The 22,522-nt window shown below is 39.1% G+C and overlaps 1 protein-coding gene across 2 annotated transcripts in view; it reads left to right on the top strand.

The window, feature by feature from the left end:
* The window catches only part of tsnaxip1 (translin-associated factor X interacting protein 1), a 48,599-nt gene extending 33,300 nt beyond the window's left edge, over positions 1-15,299 (top strand). For both annotated transcript variants that reach the window (XM_039763092.1, XM_039763090.1), the window contains exons 12-16: positions 1,688-1,846; positions 3,926-4,035; positions 8,984-9,107; positions 14,433-14,539; positions 14,750-15,299. In XM_039763092.1, the coding sequence (XP_039619026.1) occupies positions 1,688-1,846; positions 3,926-4,035; positions 8,984-9,107; positions 14,433-14,539; positions 14,750-14,957 (708 nt within the window). In that variant the 3' untranslated portion in view covers positions 14,958-15,299. The remainder of the gene's footprint in view (positions 1-1,687; positions 1,847-3,925; positions 4,036-8,983; positions 9,108-14,432; positions 14,540-14,749) is intronic.
* The last annotated feature ends 7,223 nt before the right edge of the window (positions 15,300-22,522 follow it).

Raw genomic sequence — 22,522 nt, 5'->3', positions numbered from 1 at the left:
TACATTCATATATGATTATCCATTGACATATGTTAGTGTGGCATTTGGGGACGGAGAGTCTGAGACTGTTTAATCTTCATTGCAGAAGAAGACAGAGGCTCATTCACTTGGTAGACGGTGGTCCCTTTAGCTCAAATGGACAAGTGGCTGCTTATTGAGTCAGAGGACATGAAAAGGGAGAGTGGTTGGGCAGTCAGTTTCTTGGTGGTGACTTTTGGGCATGTAGTTAGGATGCCCACAAGTGCCTCACAGAAGAGGTGTACAAGTCACAGTGTCCTGGAAGAAGGCCAGGGGGTAGACTTGGGGCACAGTGGAGGAATTCTGTTTCTCTCATCTGGCCAGAGGAAGGTCTACACAAGTAAAGTGGGGGCAGAGAAGCCTGGTCAGCCCAGTTGTTTCTAATTTCTTTGTTATCAGTGGGCTCTACTCATGGCTCTTGCAGCCTCCTTAGCGTTATATATGTGTGACAGAAATATGTAAATATCAAAATGTCAACATAAATACAGTAGAAAAGGCATTTTAAGTGTCTACTGCTGTACAGATGCACAATTAGTACACATAATTCATGTTTTGAGAACAGCACCAACGCATATGTCAGTGTCACAATCTGGACAGTTGAAGTGTATTTTTTTATAAGCACTTTTCTTATGTTATTTCTGTTGATTGCTCATGGGAGGGTAGAATGTCAGTGACTGATCCGCACATGTACCTTGTGTGTGTTGGTGTAGGCTACCACAGCACAAGGCTTAATGACTTCCACATTCCCCAACATGAACATTGACAGTTTCTGCATTGTGAACAGTGCTTAGGGGGCTAACGTCTGGCTTTTCACTTGATCACAATCATTTCGACCTTTTCCCACACAACTTCTTGCACCGCATTGAAGCTTCACACGACAGAATTCACCAGCCATATCTTAGCAGTTCGGTCATACAGTTCCACGTGCATCAATTTCACCATCCGTGTCAATGTCTGATGACCAATTCACATTGCTTGTTTCAACTAATGGTTCAGTTTCAGTTTGTTCTAGAACTGCCTTTCAAGCTTCTCGTTTACAAGCCATTTTAATTTTGGTTGTTGGCTGTGCTCTACTCATGAATATTTATGAGTTATTAGAGTGGTAAACCACATAGAAACATTCACAAGTATTGTTTTAATCCCTAGATCAGTGTTTCTCACTTTTGGGTCACCGGTGGTTGTTTCAGCTACTGTGTTGTACATTCTCCCCCACTCAGTCTGGTGATACAATTGATACCACCACCTGATATTTTTCGTTTTCTAACTACACTTATTTTTACCAAGTGGGGTCCTCCCCCTGCTCTTTAAATCGTGGTGGTCATTTAACAAAGTGGGACCTCCCTGCTCTTTTGGAAATTAAACCAACACTCATCTTTGCTACACATATTTAGAATTTAAAAATAGCCATGTTGACATTGGTACTTTGACACCTAATTAAGAAATGGGTTGGAATTATCGTCAGCATTGCAAGTGTCTGTAGTTTTAAATCACTTCTGAACACAGATGTAACAATACCAATTCACTCGAAGTTCACAAAGCTGACAAAAGTAGTCCTCTCCTCGTTACACACATAATAAATCAAATGATGGAGAGTACATCTGTATGTTCTCTCGTAATGTTTGATTTACAAGTTGAAGTCACTGATTTGTTTTTGTCTCTTTTGCTTCAGAAGGGCCAGAGGTCTCAGCTTGGGGATTTTCTCCTAGAATACCTGCAGCAGCACCATGCAGGTGCAGTAGCTGAGTGGGCCTACAGCATCTACGAGAGCTGCCAGCTGTATAAAGACGAGGAATTTATCAATCTTTTCTTTAATGTGTTAACCAGGAAGGTAAGTGAGAAACAGGAGGGTGATATACAGGATATGTTTAGTATTTTGTGCTGATCTCTCATGCATGTTTTTCTCTGGCATGGTGAGGCCCAGTCAGCACTATTACATTTTTGTTTAGAAACACAGACATTAGTCTCCATTTTCAGCTTTCATCCACACCCCACTCTAGTGCCCATATACGTCTAAAACTGCAGTCTCAACATTGTAATGTGGATGTGTGTAAACAGTTTTTCAAAAATGCACACTCTAATCTCACTGATTCGTTAGTGCTTATTACGTGCCCCTGTACTGATTGGGCCCTACTCAATACATTGTCTCATTATCTGATTGTTCATCTTTAACAAAAGAAAACCACATGATGAACATAGAAGAGTTGCTTTACACGGTGCTTTGTATTTGTACAATTTGAATGCTACATACATGCACAAAAAGCAAATTTACCAGTTGCAATAAACCTGTGGCCAGTAGCATCACCAACCCTTCAAGGATTTGCCCGCATGCCCAGTGGAGGTGGATGTCTGTATCATAAACGTTTACTGTCATTTCAGTGTGGACCGAGATGCCTTTGTAAACAATGTCAAAATGCTTGTGTGGAGGGAGACCATTTTAGTTTAAAAATGCTGTTTTTGAATTGAAACGCTGTAGTGTGGATGAAGCCTGACAGTCTAAGGAGCAGAAACATCTCCTCGGTCCCCATTTGTAGTTAAATCAGTAAAAATGAAGTCTCATCAAGTCCATCGACTTGTTTGCCTGCACATAGACACTGAGCAGCCCAAAGCTAGATTGTTCTTCCACCCATAGTCTGAAACACACCCAAGTGTTTCAAATTATAAAGGGAATAAATAAGATGGGATTCAACCTTTACTTTAAAATTCCTCCCTCCTTTTGCTTTGATTTGTTAGATTTATGGAATGTTATCTGTTTCTAATTAAAATTAATAAAAATATAAGAAAATAAATGCCTTCCTCAACAAAGAAGGAAGTATTTCTTTGTGTTGAAATTGGTAGATACAGTGAAGAAGTTAAGTGTTGTAGCTTTAAGTAGAACATTCAGAACTCCAATGGTGTGTTCTGGACACATCCAATACATAAAATACGATGACTAACATTATGGCTGGCACCATTAGTTAGCTATACAACATCCAGAGATCCATGGTTCAATTCCTAGCCTTGTCATAGTTGGTGTGGGATGTGCATGCTTCCACATGCAATATCAATGAACATTAATTACAGCTTCTTTCCACATTCCAAAAATGTGCATCATAAATTGATTTAGTATCCTCAGAGCAAGATTACTTAAGATTCTTCTCACAGTGGCATGGATCAGAGGCAGTGAGGGTCTCAGGTCAATGTTTCCTTCTGGCAACCACAAATTCTTGCAGATAGACTCCGGCAGCAATGGGACACGTCCGAAATGATCTTGTGATCACGGAGCTGCTTTTATGTCAGCTTCTCCGGGTGGTCCTGTCCTTCTCGAGACAGGTCTCGACCACCAGGGAGCTTGTCTCTCTCAGGTTCAGACCCAAATGTGCTACACTATTATTTCCACAGCACAGTGAAAACAGCAAATTACAACAATAACGATGATCACCACATCACGTCACATTTTAAAATTCTACAGAGCTGCGACTTTCTCACAACTGGTTACTGGTGTTTAAACTCTGAAAAATGCATAAACAATAAATAGATCGTTTTTAGAGGATAGATAACTGTTTTTATTACTAGTTTCCAGTTATTTTTTTGTTTTAGCTTTCCTGGTTTAATGATTTTCAAGAATCATAGCAGCAATTTTACTAGGGAGCGTTAATCAATAATGTACATTGCAGTATCTAACTGAGTTATCATTGCCCCACTTTCTTCACCACTGCTCCCCACTTTATAGATGCTGAAATGTGGCGCTATGTCTGATCTTACCTTGCTTTCTGTCCACTGCTGTCAACCTGGATCAGCATGGAATGGCCATCAAAGCTGCAATGGCCAGGCTATAAGAATGCTGCATCTGCTCCTCCCAACCACACAAAATTTTAGAAGCTTCTCTACCACAATGGAGGACAATAACATTAAAATCTTTTGGTCACAGGTTGATGAAAGTGTCTATCATGGCCAGATTCATCTGCTTACACATCTGTTGAGGGAAATGACCAAAAGTGACACGTCAGAGTCTGGTTTTCTTAGCCAACAAGAGTTCAGGTAAGATCTTGTATAATACATTTGGAGTTGCATAGTTAGAAACATAAAGCAGGGATAAAAGATTTCATGGTAAGAATTTCGACAAGTCTCTACATTAAAAAAATTCTAAGTGAACTCCTCCTCGAGTGGGAAGAAGTTGTATTGGCAGCTACGGCTGTTTGATTACACAACGAATGATCTTGACGCAAGGAATTTACTTTTCACACTCTGAAGATTGAGAATGAAATGATAGCCAAGTAGAAAACATTTGGGCAGTTGTATCTTTTTTTTAAAGCATTGCAATCCTCAGCAGTTGTTGTCTCTCTACTGCTCCTGGTTAGGGTATTGATGACCAAGATTCTCCTTCAGTGTTGAACCTCTGACCTTATTATGACTGAGCAGAAACTTCTTTTTAACCACTTATACTTGTGACGTCGATGTTTCAATCACTACCCAGACCTCATGACTGTAACTGACAATAGGAATTTGGAGCGACTGCTAAACATGAATTCTTTATCTGAGCACATGACTCCATCCAGTTTCACCATCACCATTTAAGCCAACGTTCACAGTACTAATGGGCTAGCAGATCTTGAGATTCCATGTACCATTGCTCAAATACAGCTGCTTGAGGTGGAATTGTATGCCCTCACCTAATCACCACTTGGCAAGCTAGCTTAGATGGGTAGAGCACCTACTGGACAAATATGAAAACTGGTAATGAAGGTGTGTATACCATAGATATCTCTTCAACTCTTACCTTTAAGAGCTTCTCCTGCATTTCGCAGAAAGGTTAGGGAAGTGAACAAAACGTGGCAGTCACTACAGTCCTCCAGGATTGACTTTGCAGCTCCCTGATTAACAGTAATAATCATATTTTGAGAGAAGGTGGCGATGTTGGAGGATAAATAAAGTGGAGTATTGAAGACCAGTTCATTCAAAAGTGTGGAGTCATGTCAGCTTCGCATTTAGTAAGATATCCGTAATCTGCAAGATTGGGGAAAATGAGCTCACTTGGCACAGCTATATCCCAAAACGTTTCCACGTTACATCAACAGGACTTGTATGAATTTGTATGAATGTGCTGTGAAATGGACCAGCATTCATTAGAGAATTGGTTCCTGTTTTGTACCTAATATTCCTCAGATGGACCCTGGCTTACTGGGAGAGGAAAACTGCATTAGGAATGGGGCTACACCTAACAAGTATATTTTAAATGATTAGTCTAGCAATTATTTTTTCGATTCATTGACTAATCTAATAAACCAGTAAACCCCCGATTCTCTAAAGAATCGCAAATCCAAGAATGGCAGTCACTTTCTTTTCCCTCCGATCTTTGGAGGGATGAAAAAATGATGGAGGGTGGGAGCATCCTGGGAAAGTTTTCATTTAATTAAATAAATATATTTGTACTAAAATTAACCAATTTATTAAAACTAAAATTGAAATGTAATTGTTATATCATTTAAGTCCAAAATGTCTTTGAGTTGCCGCACTTATAAGTAAAACAAATATCGGAGTAAATTGGAAACAGAAAATTCATATAATGTTAAATTCAAAATAATTAATCAAATATTTCCTTATAAACAACATTTTTGGTAAAGATGGTTTCCTGTCCTTGAATTAGCTCTCCCTGGTATGGAGTAGTTAAAACATTCACTTTAGGCCTTGTTCACACGGGCGTTAAAATCGAGCGTTTTTTGCGTTCGTAGTGTCCGGTGAGCGCTGAGTGTTTTCTACACGTAGGAGTCAATAAGAGTGTTCATGCGGGCTTTGGTGACGTGCGTTTGTCCGGCAGCGCGTTTATACGGCATCAAAAAAACGTTGCATGCAGCTTTTTCTTGGCGTTCAAAACCCAACGAACGCAAGGAAACCGCTTCTAGTTCGTTTTCTGCGCGTTTATTTTACGCTTCGGAGGACCAGATATATATTTTCATATTGCTTATTTTATTTTATTGTCTCATGTAATTTGTAAACCATGAACCTATTAATTTATGTTCTAATATAATATTTAATAACGATTATGTAGGGGGGGCAATCCATGGCGGGGGGTGGCATTTCAGTGCATAACACCGGTGTAAGCGCACACTCGACTACTGTTTCCTTACCTCAAAGTGACAAGTAGTCTCTCTTCAGGGCTAACACCAAGTCGCATATTGGTTGATCGGCATGCAATGTGGCATTGCACCAGCTGCAGCAGACAATCAAAAGTGCAAACCGACATCCGACAATAATTAAAAAACTTGCGCGGAAATTTTTGCATTTCTTCATAAAGCACAAAAAAACTTCCTTTAACCCGACGTTGTGCAGTCAGAGGATGAACCCAGTAGCGGCGGCGATTTTTTCTCTCCCTACGTCGCCAGTATTACGAGTATTTTTAAAACAAGAAGATTAATATCTAACATAGCAAAATGGTCCATATTGAAAGGAGGCACCTCAAATAAAACGACAAGGGCTTTCATATCCAGTTCCCGACACTGCCTCCACAGGTTAACACACAAACTACAATTTGGGCTGCAGGCTGGCGTTAGACAGAGACAAACGAACGCCAGTGTAGAAGTCAATCGATCGCCACCACAAAATGCAACATAAACGTCTAGGACGTTCAGAGCAAGTTCGTTTATCCAAAAACTTAACGCCCGTGTTAACAAGGCCTTAATGTCACACGAACGCCAGACTCTTGAAAAGGCAACATAAAGTTGTCCATGTCCAAATACAGGCTCAGATAGGTAAATCCCTACTTTGTCCATGGTTTGTCCTTGGGATTTGTTGATCGTCATGACAAATGCAGCCTTAATGGGAAATTGGTGTCGTTTAAGTTTAAAAGGTAATTTTGTCCCTACTTTAAGGTTAAGATTGTGTTGTGGTAATCCGGCCGGGCTAATAGTGTTTAAATATGGTAATGGGAAATTAAGATGCTCAGTTTCGTGTTCAGAATCAACACTGTCAGTACTTAGAAAGACGTGGCTTTCTCCAAGAAGCAATCCAATCACTTGGTTATTTATCTGGTCAGAATCAATAAGTTGTATATGCACCTACTGACTCTGGGAAGCCGCTGAGTTTGACTCTGGGGCGCTGAGGCGCTGTGCACGTGCGCTTTCGGTGCTGCTGGCCTCTGGCATCCATGCATATGTACAACCTTTGTTTAGTAATATACTGTACAGTAGATAACATGTATCTGCTTCAGAGACATCTGTTACTTTAAATGTAAGGCTGATGGGATTAAATGCATATTATCGGATGTTATGTATATTATGGGGTATACATGAAGGAAGTAAAAGGCACATGTGTTTCAGAGTCCTTCTAATAGAATAAAGCAGCAGAGCATATAACATGGTGTCAGCATTTTTAAAAAAAAACACTTAAAATATATAACATGATGTCAGAGTCAAAAAACTAAATACTAAAAATAAACAGTTATGGATTTTTCTGGAGTTCTTTCACCTCAAACTGACTGGGATTCAGTCAATTTACCAGACTTGTGGTGAACTTCAAAGAGCACGTACAGCTAAACTTCACAGGCCCACTTCAAGACAAAGGGTAAAATGAAAAGTGTAGTCACTTGCTGCTGTGGATTGGTGACAAAACACGGGACATCTACAACAGATGACAGTAAGAAATTATAAACATATTATGACTATTTTGAGGCTTATGTAATGCCAAAACCAAACCCGATATTTGTGCGCTACAAATTTAATGAAAAGTTACAGGCACCTGGTGAATCGTTTGAACAGTTCCTGACCAAGTTATGGCTGCTAGTCAAAGACAGAGGATAGCTAGAGACATCTGTCACTTTAAATGTAAGGCTGATGGCATTAACTGCATATTACGGGATGGTATGTATTTTATGGAATATAGATGGAGGAAGTAAACGCCTATGGTTCTAAATCTTTTAATAGAATAAAGCAACGGAACATAACAAACTTGTCAGTCAACAATAATAATTTTAACAAATATAAAAAAGCAATCTTGAAAAACATTTATCATTAAAATATAAACTGTATCATGTAGTAAAGTGCAAAAAGGAATGCAAACTCAAAATCTTTCCAAATCAAAAATGTGGCTTTTGATAACAACTAACTAGTATTCCTACATTGTTGCCGGGATGATGGGCCCTTTATGAACTTCAGCATTCAGGAAAACAAATAACTGTAAAATGCAGCGATTCACCAGTCTGAACTAACAAAAGTAATTTGAACATATGGTACTGTCCTGGTGGAGTCTTCATAGACAACTCCAGTATGCTTCTGTCTTAAGATGCTTCAGCATATATGTTGTGCTCCTATGATACGCCATTTCACATTTACAGAGTGTACAGAACGCAGTATTATTTGGCATTAGCTTAAAGTATTGCCATACTTTAGAGTTCCACGATCTTTTACATGAGGGACTTACAGATGAATTTGGCGCAGCCATGTTTAGTAAGAACTCGATGCTTCGGCATATGCCGCACTAACCAATGAATTTAAATAATCAACTATGTTGATGCGCCACATCAGCACTAATTAGTAAAACAAATGAAATGAATGGATGCCACAGACAAACCCAGATGGGTAGTGAAGGTATCCTGGAAAGACATAGTGGACTGCAGGTCCTTCATGTGAATTCTAAAGTATGGCAGTACTTTAAGCTAATGCCAAATAATACTGCATTCTGTACACTCTGTAAATGTGAAATGGCGTATCACAGCAGCACAACTTTAATGTATCACTTTCATCTTGAAAGAGGCCTCAGAAACAGTTTGAAAGGACCCCCGTCCAAGACCTTGCTTGTGCAGGTAGTTATAAAGAGATGTGGCTAAAAGATGGTCTGCCTAACATCTCAGCAAAACTTCCTTTAATGAGATCAGATATTTAAAAACAGTAAGAATTTACAGATGCTTTACACTTATATGGGTGTTTGGTTTAAAATATATAAATGCTGCACATAGTCTACTCTATTGTTAACCAAAATGTTGTGATTTCTCCAGTTTTGCATTACACAGAGCTTTTCCACTGAAGGATGAAGAGCAGATTGAAGAATTAATACAAGCTGCACATTCACAACTTGGAGCTGCTGAAGGCAACATCAACTACAAACTTTTGTTTTCCCAGGTACCACTATCAGTGATATCCCAAAGTACAATGTATTGTGGTATAGAGTGGCGAGTGCCGCTGCTTTATGGATCCACCTCTGGGCTTTTCTCTTCCTCATCTTTAAGAACATGCATGGGAGGTGGACTCTAATGGCCAAGTGTAACCGAATATGCATGAGGAGTGGTACTCGCACCAAAGGGCTTCCTGTGCTGTGCCTCCAATGACTCTGCATTGGGACTGTAAACGAGCAGTAAATGTATATTAGAACATAAATATAACCATACAATGTAAGGGTTGTCATGTGTGCACAGTACAGGGAAATCCTACTTGCATGGAATGCGACATGACACACTTTCCATGATTAATGAGCCCAACTACCTTGCATCAAATAATATCTTGATACTTTTTATCAAACGTCTCCAAGTTGCAACCAAAGGTGAGCTGTCACTGTTTTAAGTGATCAATTCTGGCCTTTTATTAATTTTTTTTGACAACTGCTAAAACAAATGACCCGGTTATATTATATCATGTGATTGCTCACCTGTTGATGTTCATTAGGCTTAGCTGCTTTTTAAGTGTTTATGAAAGCGTCAGAACTTACCAAAGCAAAGCTAACACAGGGAATTTCTCTAGATTTGTGAATTCAAGCTAACGTTAATAATGTACAATAAGAAATGGTATGTTAGAATCGTAGTATAGAGATTTATTACAGTAGGCACTGAATGTGGACACCAGGAGTTTGGTAGAAATGTCCTTATGGATTCCCTTATTTTGATTTAGGGGACTTGTGTTGTGTTGCTACGGGCAGTGTGCCCTTCCCTAAGACAACTGATAAGAACCGCTTGGTCAGGAAGAGAACAGAATGTGCTGGGCATTGGTCACTGGGATAATATCTGAAGGAGTTGAGTGGCCGCTCTGTATGTCAGAGAGAAGCTGCAACTTAACTTAGCCTTGTTGGTGTTGTGTGCTGAATAACTGGCATCCTCTTTAATAAAACCCCTGTGTGCGTCCAGGTGTCCGTGTGTGTGTGTCTTTTGGTGAAATGCGCATGCGCGAGGCTCGGTGCGACACGCACGACTGGCATCGTGGACGCACACACACTGGAAGCTGGGCACACAGTGAATGGCGTAGCCGTGGCTGTGCATGATAAGCAAATAAAGGACAGCATTGCTGGGGAGAGTGCTGATTGGGTAGTCGCGGCTGCGCACATAAAATACATTGCTGGGGAGATGACACACATACTGTCCCATGCATGTTTACTAACTAACTATCTACTAACAACATATCACCCAAAAAAAAGGACACGTCAAGTAGGACAAAAGAGACAGACACTCAAATCGTATATAAGCAACATCTCCTGGAAGAACGGTCAGCTCAGCAAGTAAACATCAACAAAAGAAATGCTGAAAGACAAAGAAAAATACGAGCAAATAGATCGATTGAAGAAAAAGAAAATGAGCGTCAGAATATTCCCCGTATTGATTTGGCTCCATCCTCTACTAATTTACCCTTTACCTTCAGAAGGCCACAATTTCCAGTTACATTAGCCTTTGCCATAACAATTAATAAAGCTCAAGGGCAAACGTTGGGAAAAGTTGGCATTTACTTGCCAGAACCAGTATTCAGCCACGGTCAGTTATATGTGGCATTATCAAGAGTTAGAAGTTTTACAGATGTTGTTGTCAACGTTGTAGATGGTTCTGAGCAAGGCAAACTGTTGCCAAACTCAGACAGAGTATTTACAAAAAATGTTGTCTATAATGAAATTTTATTGTAAAATTTCCTGAGGTAAAAAAATAAAAACATTTTCCTAAATATCTTCTTCGGATATTGTGTATTACAGATTGTTATAAAGTTTTACACTAAGGCAATATTAATTATACTTACTGTGTTATTTTTAATATTATTTTACTTTAGGCTTCTTGTAAAAATATTTTTAACAAAAAAATTAAGACAACAAACAGAATGAGGTCAAGGTCCCTTGCCATTTAATAACAACAACAACAACAACATTTATTTATATAGCACATTTTCATACAAACAGTAGCTCAAAGTGCTTTACATATTAAAGAATAGAAAAATGAAAGACACAATTATAAAACAAAATAAATCAACATTAACATCGAATAAGAGTAAGTTGTTGTAAGTTTTCTAGTGATGAATAATTTGTATGTACAGATAATTTATCTTTTTTTTTTATTTGATTTTTCTTTACTCCCTTTTAACCCCATACAGTGTCCTGCTTATTTACTATTAAATTGGTTAATTGTATTGTAACATTAAAGAATTCCTTGGTCAGTAAACATATGCAGGACCAAATAGCAAAAGACTCAATGAACTTCACACAGCATAAAAACAAATTCTGAAAAGAGCCACTTCCATGCAGATGGCGTATTGCAGTGAACCCCGGCTTCTGTCTGAACCTTTGGCAGTTCAGAGGGGCTTATGGTCCCAATGAACGTGTAGTGGAAAAGGCGGTACAGAAATTGGATGGATGGATTTGTAAAATGTTATTTGGTTTGTGACAGATAAGGCAGGCTACTGCAAACAGTGCACAGTTTAATCTCTACTTAAATCCTGGAATTTGGCTTTTTCTTTCAGTAACTTGAATTATATACAGGTATAAATATTAAAAAATAGAATAAAGCTAATGAAATCATACAATTATTCCATATAGTGTGTTCCACTAATAGAGAAAAATAATGCAACACAAAACAGAGGGAAGCACTGCAATAAAAGACAAAAAATAAAATAAAAATCAGTCACTCTAGGCAATTTGACCTAACCTAACCTAATGTGGCTATTGTGGTCCTCCAGCAGGACAAAATAAGTCAGATATTACAAGATGGCTTTTAAAATGTGAGTAGTGAACCTGACACATTCAGTGTTGCTGAGCAGACATTCATCTTTCTAATAAGGGGGGATAAGTATGAGGTCCTGGGGCAGGCAGTGTCGCGCAGTGGTTAAGGATTTGGACTTCAAACTCTGAGGTTGTGGGTTCAATTCCTGCCACTGATACAGCGTGACCCTGAGCGAGTCACATCACCTGCCTGTGCTCCAACTAGACAAAAAGGAAATGAATGTAACCAATTGTATCTCAAAGGTTGTAAGTCACCCTGGATAAAGCCACCGGCCAAATAAATAAATGTAAGTTTTTGTAATTTTCACAATTCATTTTTTAGCAAATCTTTGAAAAATAAAGGCAATGTTGTCGGTAAAAGAAAAAAAATGTTTAGGCTATTTTGGAATGTGTTTGACTAAGCATCAGGTTATCAATAACTCAATGGCACTGTCCTCTGACCTGAGGTCATTGCTGCTGCACTCCATTTTTGTTGAAACATGCATACAAAGAACCCATTTATTTAGCCATATGTAAACCTAACAGGAATTCCCAATTGTTTTTAATCAGTACTAGGGGCCTTGTCCCCTGCTTGCGTCACTCACCAACTCCTTCCCCCTGCCAGCGCTAACAGCCATTGTGAAGAGGGGGGCTGAATACACCCCAAGGAGATACGGTCAATCCTCTGAAACCCCTCTTGAACGCTTATACAATAACAGTTGTTTTTTTTACCTCCTCTTTGCTCGATCAGTTGCTGCTGCTCCCGTGCCACGTGATCTTCATTTCGTGCGGCGCTTCAAACTTTTTAAAATCACTGCCTTGTCTATCTTCTCCCCCAGACATCCTCAAACACTATTCGATCTCTTTTCGCTGTTCTGGTATTTCACCGATTAATATTTTCCGTTTGTTTGTGCTAATGTGAGCTTTACTCTCATTTTCTTGAGACTTTCGAATTTTCCTGCTTCCATTATCTCTAACCTGCTCTGCATGTGTATCACGGGACTTGCTTCCAAAGCTTGTAAGTATGACGTGACTTGCCCGTGTCACGGGACGTGAAAGTACCTCTGTCTCTCAAAGATCTCTCTTCAAAAAGTCACGTCTCGTCACAGTCTTGTCCCAAGGTTTTTTTTTTATAACAGAGAGATACTGCTTGTTGGCAAAATCAAGGAATCTGTTTTTAAACATTAGTGCTCAAATCAGGATGATGTACGTATTTTAACTTTCATATGGTTATGTTTTCAAGTTGAAATATCAGAAGCACACTATGGCACTGAACAGTCCAACTGAATCTAATTGCTTGAACTTAATTAAGCTTAATATGCATCATAAGTCAGTATAGAAATAGAAAAGAAATCTACATATATAGAAATCTACATAAAACATGATTTAAAATAGGCTTTCATTAGTGCAGGTGGTTCCCAACCCCAGAGGGTACGAAAAACAGGAAGGCTGCTTCACGATTCGCCCAAGTTGTGTGAGGGGCATTGTCCGACTATTATGGTGCAACAGGTGTCTTGCAGTGTGTCATCAGTTATTAGTTAGTGCTGCTCTGGTATGATATTAAAAGAATCAAGCATTTTGTGCAGAACTGTCACCTGAGGCACAGAAATGCACGTTCTCGTGGGTTCCTTGCTGCACGCGAGGCATTCGTGAAGGCAAAAACATTTTTTTTTTAAGATTATAGAATTTGGACCTTGCAATGATCCATACAGAAGGTCTAGTACGGGTTTCTGTAAAAAATCTGATCATGAAATGTCACGGATGTCCAGGTTCGATTCACATTTTTTTTCAAAGTGGGTGGACAACGGGGGACTGAATTGGATTCAACACCTGCTGCTTACACTCAGCCCATCTCTCCTGCTGGTGGTCCTGGCAGTAGTGTATCAACTTTAGTTATGTGGCACATCTATTTTTGAACTACAGTGCAGTTGTTATCGGGGGACAAAGCTTGTCAACTGTGATTCATTGCTTAGAAGCACACTGGCACCCATTGCTTCCCAGGGGTCTCAAATGCCCCAAGATTCCTCGATCATTGATTGTGTGGCATTTCCTTGCAATATTTGATGCCTCAAATGGGTTAACCAACCCCAGGATTGTTAATCGAGTTTCTTAAGATTCACAGGGGACACGTTTACAAGATTCTTGAGGATTTGTAAAAGAAAAATTGCTAAGTTTATATTTAAATATTATGTATTTAGAAGTTAATTTTTTTATGTGTTTATGAGTTCAGTTTGTGCACCCGCAGTACTGCATGTGGTTCAAAAATTTGAAATTTGACTTCATCTTCAAATGTGATATTACTTTTATAGAGGGTGCGAACATAAATCAAACATTTTCTCGGGGTGCGGGGCATAGAAAAGGTTGAAAGCCACTGCATTAGTGACAGGAGACAGAGATGCATAAAGAAAAACTGGAAACTCTACTCAGCACTTCATAAAGTTAGTCATTTTTCTGTAAACACCTGCTCTCAGATGTTATGTTCAAATCTATTATTCATTCCACAGGGAGAAGAAGGAAAGCCTGGTCCATTTCTGAAACTTGTTAGGACTCAAGCAACGGATGAAAAGCACCAATTCATTTCTGAGTTACAGAAGGAGCTGGGCACTTCCACGTAGGTGTCCTTCATGGGGACTTGGGGATGAATGTGCACTGCTGTTATATTAAGATAGCACAGATGGTTGCTGATCTTGCCCTCTACTCTTTTATTCTGTGAATGGGCAGACATTTGTCAACGTTTTAAACTTTCTAGCTAGTCACTTAATGGAAACTGGTTCTCTGTGTAGTTTCAATTAAATTTTATTTCTTTTTTTTTTTAAACTAGAACTGTGACCGTTTTTGATTTGAGAAGAGCCTTTAAATTCATTGATCCCTCAGCAGAAGAGCAAATAGTGGAAGGCTACATTTCCCTGGTTTTCCAGACAGAACCTGAAAACCTGGATAAAGCTGGCCCATTAGATATCAGCCTAACCATATCAAGACTGTCAGCAGCCGACGTGAAAAGAACAGCCCCTCTAGTCAAACAAGACTAACACTGTGGCAGAGCTAAGAGGACTTAACTGCTGTGTGAAGGGCACCAATTATAATATATAATTATAATATATATTATAATTATTGCCTACAATGAAGCATCTATTAATAATTAAGAGTCCACTGTTTTATCCAAATCTGGATCATGTTAAATGGTCCTGGAGATTATGATTAAGGGCTATGTAGGCAACTTGAAAAAACAGGTAGCCAACTCAAAAGCCTTTACTATGACCACAGGCATTTTTGTTGTTGAGTGAACATTAGGTTTATTATCATTGTTATCTTCATAACTGTACCCAACATAAAAATGTGTATGTTCAAGAAATAAATAGCAGTTTTATCAACACTGTGTGCAGAAAAAAAATTATATCAAAATTACAATTAAACAAACTATACAATAACATAAACTATACAACATCATACCATCTGCCAAATATGAACATGAAGGGGTTAGCTAAATATTGGGAGTAACCTTTTAACCACTGGAGGCTACAGGGATCAACAGTTTTCTGTGCTCCAAGGGAAGCTGTTGTTCAATCAGCATGTTTAGGGGTCACATATATATATATATATATATATATATATATATATATATATATTTACTTATATTTATTTATTTATTTATTTATTGTAGCGTGCGGCTGGGGTTTTTGCGCTGGGAGGACAGGGGGAGCAAGCATGGCAGGAGCATTACCTCCCCCGGGACACTAGGTGGCAACCTCCCTGGGTTGCAGTGGTGCTTCAGACTCCCACAGGGCTTCATGGGAGTTGGAGTGTGGTGCAGCCCTGTTGAGATCTGCGGGCGCCGCCAGGGGGTGCTGCAGCAGGAGCTGCTGAGCCTTTTTGGGCAGTTCTTACACCACACCTGGAACTGCTCCCGGAAACGAGTAATCAAGCACCTGGAGCACTTCTGGGTACGTTATATCCAAACAAATCAGTTTCTTCCTAGAGACAAATACATCCTCAGAGATTTCTGCAGGAATACTCTGGGAAACTCTTACGGCCTTCTTAAGAGGACAGATCATCTCATATCTTTCCCACAGAAATAAATTAGAAACCACGAAAGTAGCAGAGCTAAAAAGTGAAATTACTAGAATTGATGAAGAACATACGAGGCTTCCAAGCGAGGCTCTACATAGGAAAAGGCAGGTTCTGCATTAATCACCATTTTTCCTAAACAAAATAAGGACTTATTACAATGTGCATCGTACAGACCAATTTCACTTCTGAATAATGACGTTAAAATACTCTCAAAAATCATAGCTAGAAGGATGGAGAAAGTGCTCCCCTCGGTAATATCACAAGATCAAACTGGATTTATCAAGGGCCGACACTTATCTTCCAATCTTCGACGCCTGTTTAATGTAATATACTCACCAACTAAATCAAACAACCCAAAAATATTATTATCATTGGATGCAGAAAAAGCATTTGACATGATTGAATGGAAATACCTTTTTACTACATTGGAGAAGTTTGGGTTTGGCCCAAACATTTGTGCATGGATCAAATTACTGTATACTAACCCAGAAGCTTCAGTTTGTATCAACATTTGTTCAGACTACTTTAAACTAGAACGAGGTACCAGACAAGGATGCCCCTTGTCACCGCTATTGTTTGCGATTGCCATTGAACCACTGGCAATACATTGTCGAAATGCTGATCAGATAAAGGGGATTATCAGAGAAGGACTGGAACAGAAAATCTATATGTAGATGACATGGTACTGTATATATCAGACCCACAAAATACTGTGCCTGCAGTCCTAACAGCACCTTACAGAATTTCAAAGGATCTCTGGTCTCAGAATTAATCTGAATAAAAGTGTACTCTTTCCAGTGAATTCTCAAGCATATAATATTAGATTAGACACCCTACCTTTTATCTTTGCAGAACAGTTTATATTCCCTGCTCTGTGCCCCAATTAAATACAAGTTATTGGCAGTATACTAATAACCCAATTGTGCTTCACTCACTCAGAATATGGAACCAATGTAGAAAGCATTTTAAGATGGAGAAGCTTTTATCTGTGGCACCTCTGCAAGAGAACCACCTCTTTCAACCCTCGCAAACATATGCAGTTTTTAATATCTGGAAAAAATTTGGAATTAACTTGCTTAGAGATCTTTATATAGACAACATCTTTGCATCCTATGAACAATTACATTCCAAATTTAACATTCCAGCTACACATTTCTTTCACTATCTTCAAATCAGGAACTTTGTTAAATAGAACCAGCTCGATTTTCCTCATCTTGCACCGTCGTCCATGCTGGAAAAAATATTGCTCAATTTCAAGGACTCGGACACCATCTCTGCAATATATAACATTATTTTACAGTCTCTCCCTTTCAAAGATCCAAGAGGACACTGAGAAAAAGATCTCTTAATCAATATATCAGAAAAGGAGTGGAAAGTAGCAATGCAGAGAATTCACTCGAGCTCCACATGCGCAAAGCATACAATTATTCATCTCAGAATTATATATCGAGCACATCTGTCTTGTCTAAAACTCTCTAAAATGTTTTCAGGGCAAGATATAAGCTGCGAACGTTGCAATCAAGTTCCGGCCTCACTGGGTCACATGTTCTGGGCCTGCACCAAATTAACATAATTTTGGACCAATATTTTAAATTACCTTTCAGACAGCCTTGGGGTCACAATCCTTCCTAACCCACTAACAGCTGTGTTTGGGGTTCTTCCAGATGGGCTTAAAGTGGAGAAGGACAAACAAACTGTGATTGACTTCACTACACTATTGGCACGCAGGCTTATTTTACTAAACTGGAAGAACCCAAACTCTCCTCTTTTAAGTCAGTGGAAAACCAAAGTTTTATACTATTTGAAATTGGAAAAAATCAAATACTCAGAGGATCTGTACAGATTTTTTTCAAAACATGGCAGGATCTAATTAGTAATATTTTAGAATAAGCTCTTAAAGCACAGAGGAAGCAGTTATTTCTGTATTTCTTTTTCTTCTCCATTCATCTCTATTGGCTTATCAAACTCATCAATTTAGGTATGTTTACAAGCCTTAAGTTTTACTCTGTTGGCCATGCAAGTGGTGGGGGTCGACTTGTTCTCAATCCTACTTTTTGTAAAAATTGATTGATTTTTATGGAATGATTGCAATAAAATTAATCAAATTTCAACAAAAAATAAAATAATAAAAAAATAAATAAAAGGAGCCTGCAGCCACAATTCAGGAAGTCAGGAGGAGGAAGACAAAGCTTGACCAGAGGAGAGGAGGAGAAGGAAAAGGAAAATAGTGGAGAAAGGAGTATTGTTTGTGTGCTGTGCTTTGGACTGTGTTGAGCCTGTGCGAAACAGGGAAGGCACTTCCCACAAGAAAAAGAAAAAAAATAAAACCCGTGTGCCTTCAACTTGTGTTTCATGCTTGTCTGTGTCAGCCTGGTGGGCCACAATATAAATATATAGATAATATACAATGTATACATTTAATTTTGAATCCCAATTTACACTGAAAAGCAGACCAATTTCATACCTTCTTCTTCTTCCAAGTATTAAAAAAAAATCTACTTCACATATTTTCTTACTGATTGTCTGCCACTCTTGTTTGGAGGGTTGTGAAGATGGCATATTTAGAAAATGTAAAAATGTGAGAACATTCATAGTTCATTGCCTCGGTGAGGCAGGGGACGTAATCAAGTGCCACATTCATTTAGTTCAAAAGGTTTCTCCCACCATATCCTCTTGAAAATGGTACAGATGTGTAAAGCCTGCAGCTCCCGACACAAAAAGGGCCTTTCCTGATGTAATTAGACTTGAATGACAATTTGTGTTGGGCAGTCAAAAGTCTTAGATTGTAATTACGCTATGCATATTTTCACAATTATAAGTCTGAAATTTATTGCATTACAATTTTTTTATTTTTTTACTGCTCATCTTTGGCTCTGAGCAGGCACACAAGGAGCCACTGCATTGCACAATTGTACAGTATATATGACAATCTACCATCTAAGGTATGGAAACTTGAAATGCTCATGGGCAATGTTTGCCTATAGAACACATTTCAAATATTAAACAGAAGGGAAAACCAATCCAGAAGATGTGTGGATGTCTGCTTAATAGCTTGAAAAATGAGGTCCTGTGTGTTTTAGGTCCACTTGTTATATTTTCTATTAAGGATTTACAACAATTTGCATGTTAAGTGAAAGAGCAAACACAAAGCTACAACAACACACGTTAGTTCCATTTCATATATTCATTACCGTTATTTTCATAACTTTATGTGCAAGTGAACTAAACTGTGTGGTGATAAATTTCTAAAAGTGAGCACTGAGACCGACACTCTCTTCACAACATATAAACCACTGGATCGTATGGCCTGAGGCCTGGGATCTTTGTATAATGTGCTGAAAACAATTTTACCAGGCTAAAAGTTCCGATACATATTTATATGCATTTTTTTTTTAATTTGGTGGAGATATCCATTGAAAGATGTTGTTGTTATACTATTCATTTAAGTTTATCTCTCTATTATAAAAAAAATCTTGGGAGGGAGACGAGACGTGATCTTCTGGGAGACACTTTGATGTCCCGTGAGACCAAAGGACAGCTGCTGTACAGGCTTTTAAATGATCGACATACAGAGCTACAATAAAATAACAAACAATGTGACTGTCTAATAAAATAAATGTTTCTTTAATGCCTGATTTCTAGGCTACATGGCCTTGGACAAGCATAAGGAAAAAAAAATGTAAAATTAGGCTAGAAATAAAGATTTTTATCTCTATATGCATTTTGTAGGAAATTTTTCTTTGTCTTTCGAGAAAGACAATGTGTTTCGAAGCATGTTTAGGAATGATTACCAAGATGCCACAACAAACACCACTTCTCTCATAATGATTTCAGTTTTTTTGTCTTTGATTATAAATTTTGATTAGAAACTTTGATTGAAATGCGTTGAAATTATACTAATAATAAATAGGTTAGAGCTGTTTGGAGTTCCTACCTTTAATGTCGTATCGCTTTCTGTCTTCATCTCAGATGGCCTAAATAAAACGGAAACAATTTGTTGTTTCTCCTTCGGTGAAACACTTAAATCTAATACATCATATGTGAACTTAATATAAAAATAGAAAACACACTCAATATTAGGCCTGGGTAAAACTATCGATTGTTATTTTTCGTTTAAACAATTCGATATCGGTCCTTAAAGTCCCCATATCAATCTCCTGAATGTCTACCCGGCTCAGTTACTATATGCAGATTTTTGCTAATTTTCGTTTTTGGCGTCTGATCCAGAAGATGGCGCTAATGTGCCTCTTAATGCTTTCTAAGGAAAAGCCACTTTACTACTTTGCATAAAACGGTGTGTCCTCTTTAAGACACTTCACTCAGATGTGTGGACGTACTACAGATATAAACGGTGTGTTGGTAAAGAACAACTGGGTAAAAGGTGGAGACGGCGGGTAGCTCCAAGGTTCTGTTTAATTCGCCTCGTGTCCAAAAAATAACAAAATCTACAGCAGTTTTATCTATAAAGAGACCCAACACGGCGCCTCACCCGGCAAAGCAAGCTTGCAGTTGTTGGAATTTTCAAAGCCGCCTGCGACAGAAAAGTGAGCGCGAGTTCAAAGCAGCCAACTTAAAGTCGCTCCATAACAACGGCGTTATCAGTCACGACGGCCAGTTCTTTTCTTTTACGCTCCATTCATTCAATGCCGCTGTCAACAAGCATCCGCATTTGACCCTCGTTTTTAAATGCTGCCTTTTTTTCTGAGGACTGTCTGGACCAATTTTCGAGACGGATTAACGTGGCTACTACCTACAAGTGAGTAAGTGAAAATATGTGTAACTTATAGAATTCCGGCACAGGGGCGGTCCTTCAATTTGCCGCCCTCCACCATATTTGAATATGTTAACCTATTTAAATAGAAAATGAAAATGACGTATAGAGAAAAACGAAGATACATTTTGCCTAGATTTATTTATATATAGAGAAACAACAGCAATATTTATTTATATAGCACATTTTTATACAAATGATGTAGCTCAAAATGCTTTACATGATTAAGAAAGAGAAAAAAAAAACTATTCATAGTTCATTAACATAGAATAAAAGTAAGGTCCGATGGCCAGGGAGAACAGAATAAAAAAAAAACAAAAAAACTGCAGACAGCTGGAGAAAAAAAAATCTGCAAGGTGTTCTGAGGCCACAAGACCACCCAGCCCCATCTTGACATTCTACCTAACATAAATGACCTCAATCAGTCCTCATTGTATTCAGGGTTCACATGGAAGAATTTGATGATGATGGTCATGTGGACCTCTGGCCGTGTAATCCATCAGTGTAAGGACATCACAGTGCTTTGATCAGGTGGTGGTGGCGCAGATCATCAACACAGAAAACCAGAAAAAGAACAGCAGATAAAGTAGATAGATAGATAAAATACTTTATTAATCCCAAGAGGAAATTCTCATACTCCAGCAGCAGCATACTGATAAAAAAAAACAATATTAAATTAAAGAGTGATGCAGGTATAACAGACAGTAACTTTGTATCATGTTAACATTTAATACCAAGGGTGGAATTGAAGAGTCGCATAGTGTGGGGGAGGAATGATCTCCTCAGACTATCAGTGGAGCAGGACGGTGACAGCAGTCTGTCGCTGAAGCTGCTCTTCTGTCTGGAGATGATACGGTTTAGTGGATGCAGTGGATTCTCCATGATTGACAGGAGCCTTCTCAGCACTCGTCGCTCTACCACAGATGTTGAACTGTCCAGCTCCGTGCCTACAATAGAGCCTGCCTTTCTCACCAGTTTGTCCAGGCGTGAGGCGTCCCTCTTCTTTATGCTGCCTCCCCAGCACACCACCGCGTAGAAGAGGGCACTCGCCACAACTGTCTGATAGAACATCTGCAGCATCTTATTGCAGATGTTGAAGGACGCCAGCCTTCTAAAGAAGTATAGTCGGCTCTCTCCTCTCTTGCACAGAGCATCAGTATTGGCAGCTCAGTCCAATTTATCATCCAGCTGCACTCCCAGGTATTTTTAGGTCTGCACCCTCTGCACACAGTCACCTCTGATGATCACAGGGTCCATGAGGGGCCTGGGCCTCCTAAAATCCACCACCAGCTCCATGGCTTTGCTGGTGTTCAGTTGTAAGTGGTTTGAGTCGCACCATTTAACACAGACCTTGATTAGTTTCCTATACTTCTCCTCCTGCCCACTCCTGGTGCAGACCACAATAACAGTGTCGTCTGCAAAATTTTGCACATAGTAGGACTCTGAGTTGTATTGGAAGTCTGATGTACTGTATATAGGCTGAACATGACCAGAGAAAGTACAGTCCCCTGCGGCCCTCCTGTGTTGCTGACCACAATGTCAGACCTGCAGCTCCTGAGACGCACGTACTGAGGTCTGTCTGTAAGATAGTCCACAATCCATGCCACCAAGTGTGAATCTACTCCCATCTCTGTCAGCTTGTCCCTAAGGAGCAGAGGTTGGATGGTGTTGAAGGCGCCAGAGAAGTCCAGAAACATAATTCTTACAGCACCACTGCCTCTGTCCAAGTGGGAGAGGGATCGGTGTAGCATATAG

This window comes from Polypterus senegalus, chromosome 9, assembly GCF_016835505.1.
Source record: "Polypterus senegalus isolate Bchr_013 chromosome 9, ASM1683550v1, whole genome shotgun sequence".
NCBI classification, from domain to species: domain Eukaryota; kingdom Metazoa; phylum Chordata; class Cladistia; order Polypteriformes; family Polypteridae; genus Polypterus; species Polypterus senegalus.
This window is presented reverse-complemented; position numbering and strand designations above follow the sequence as displayed.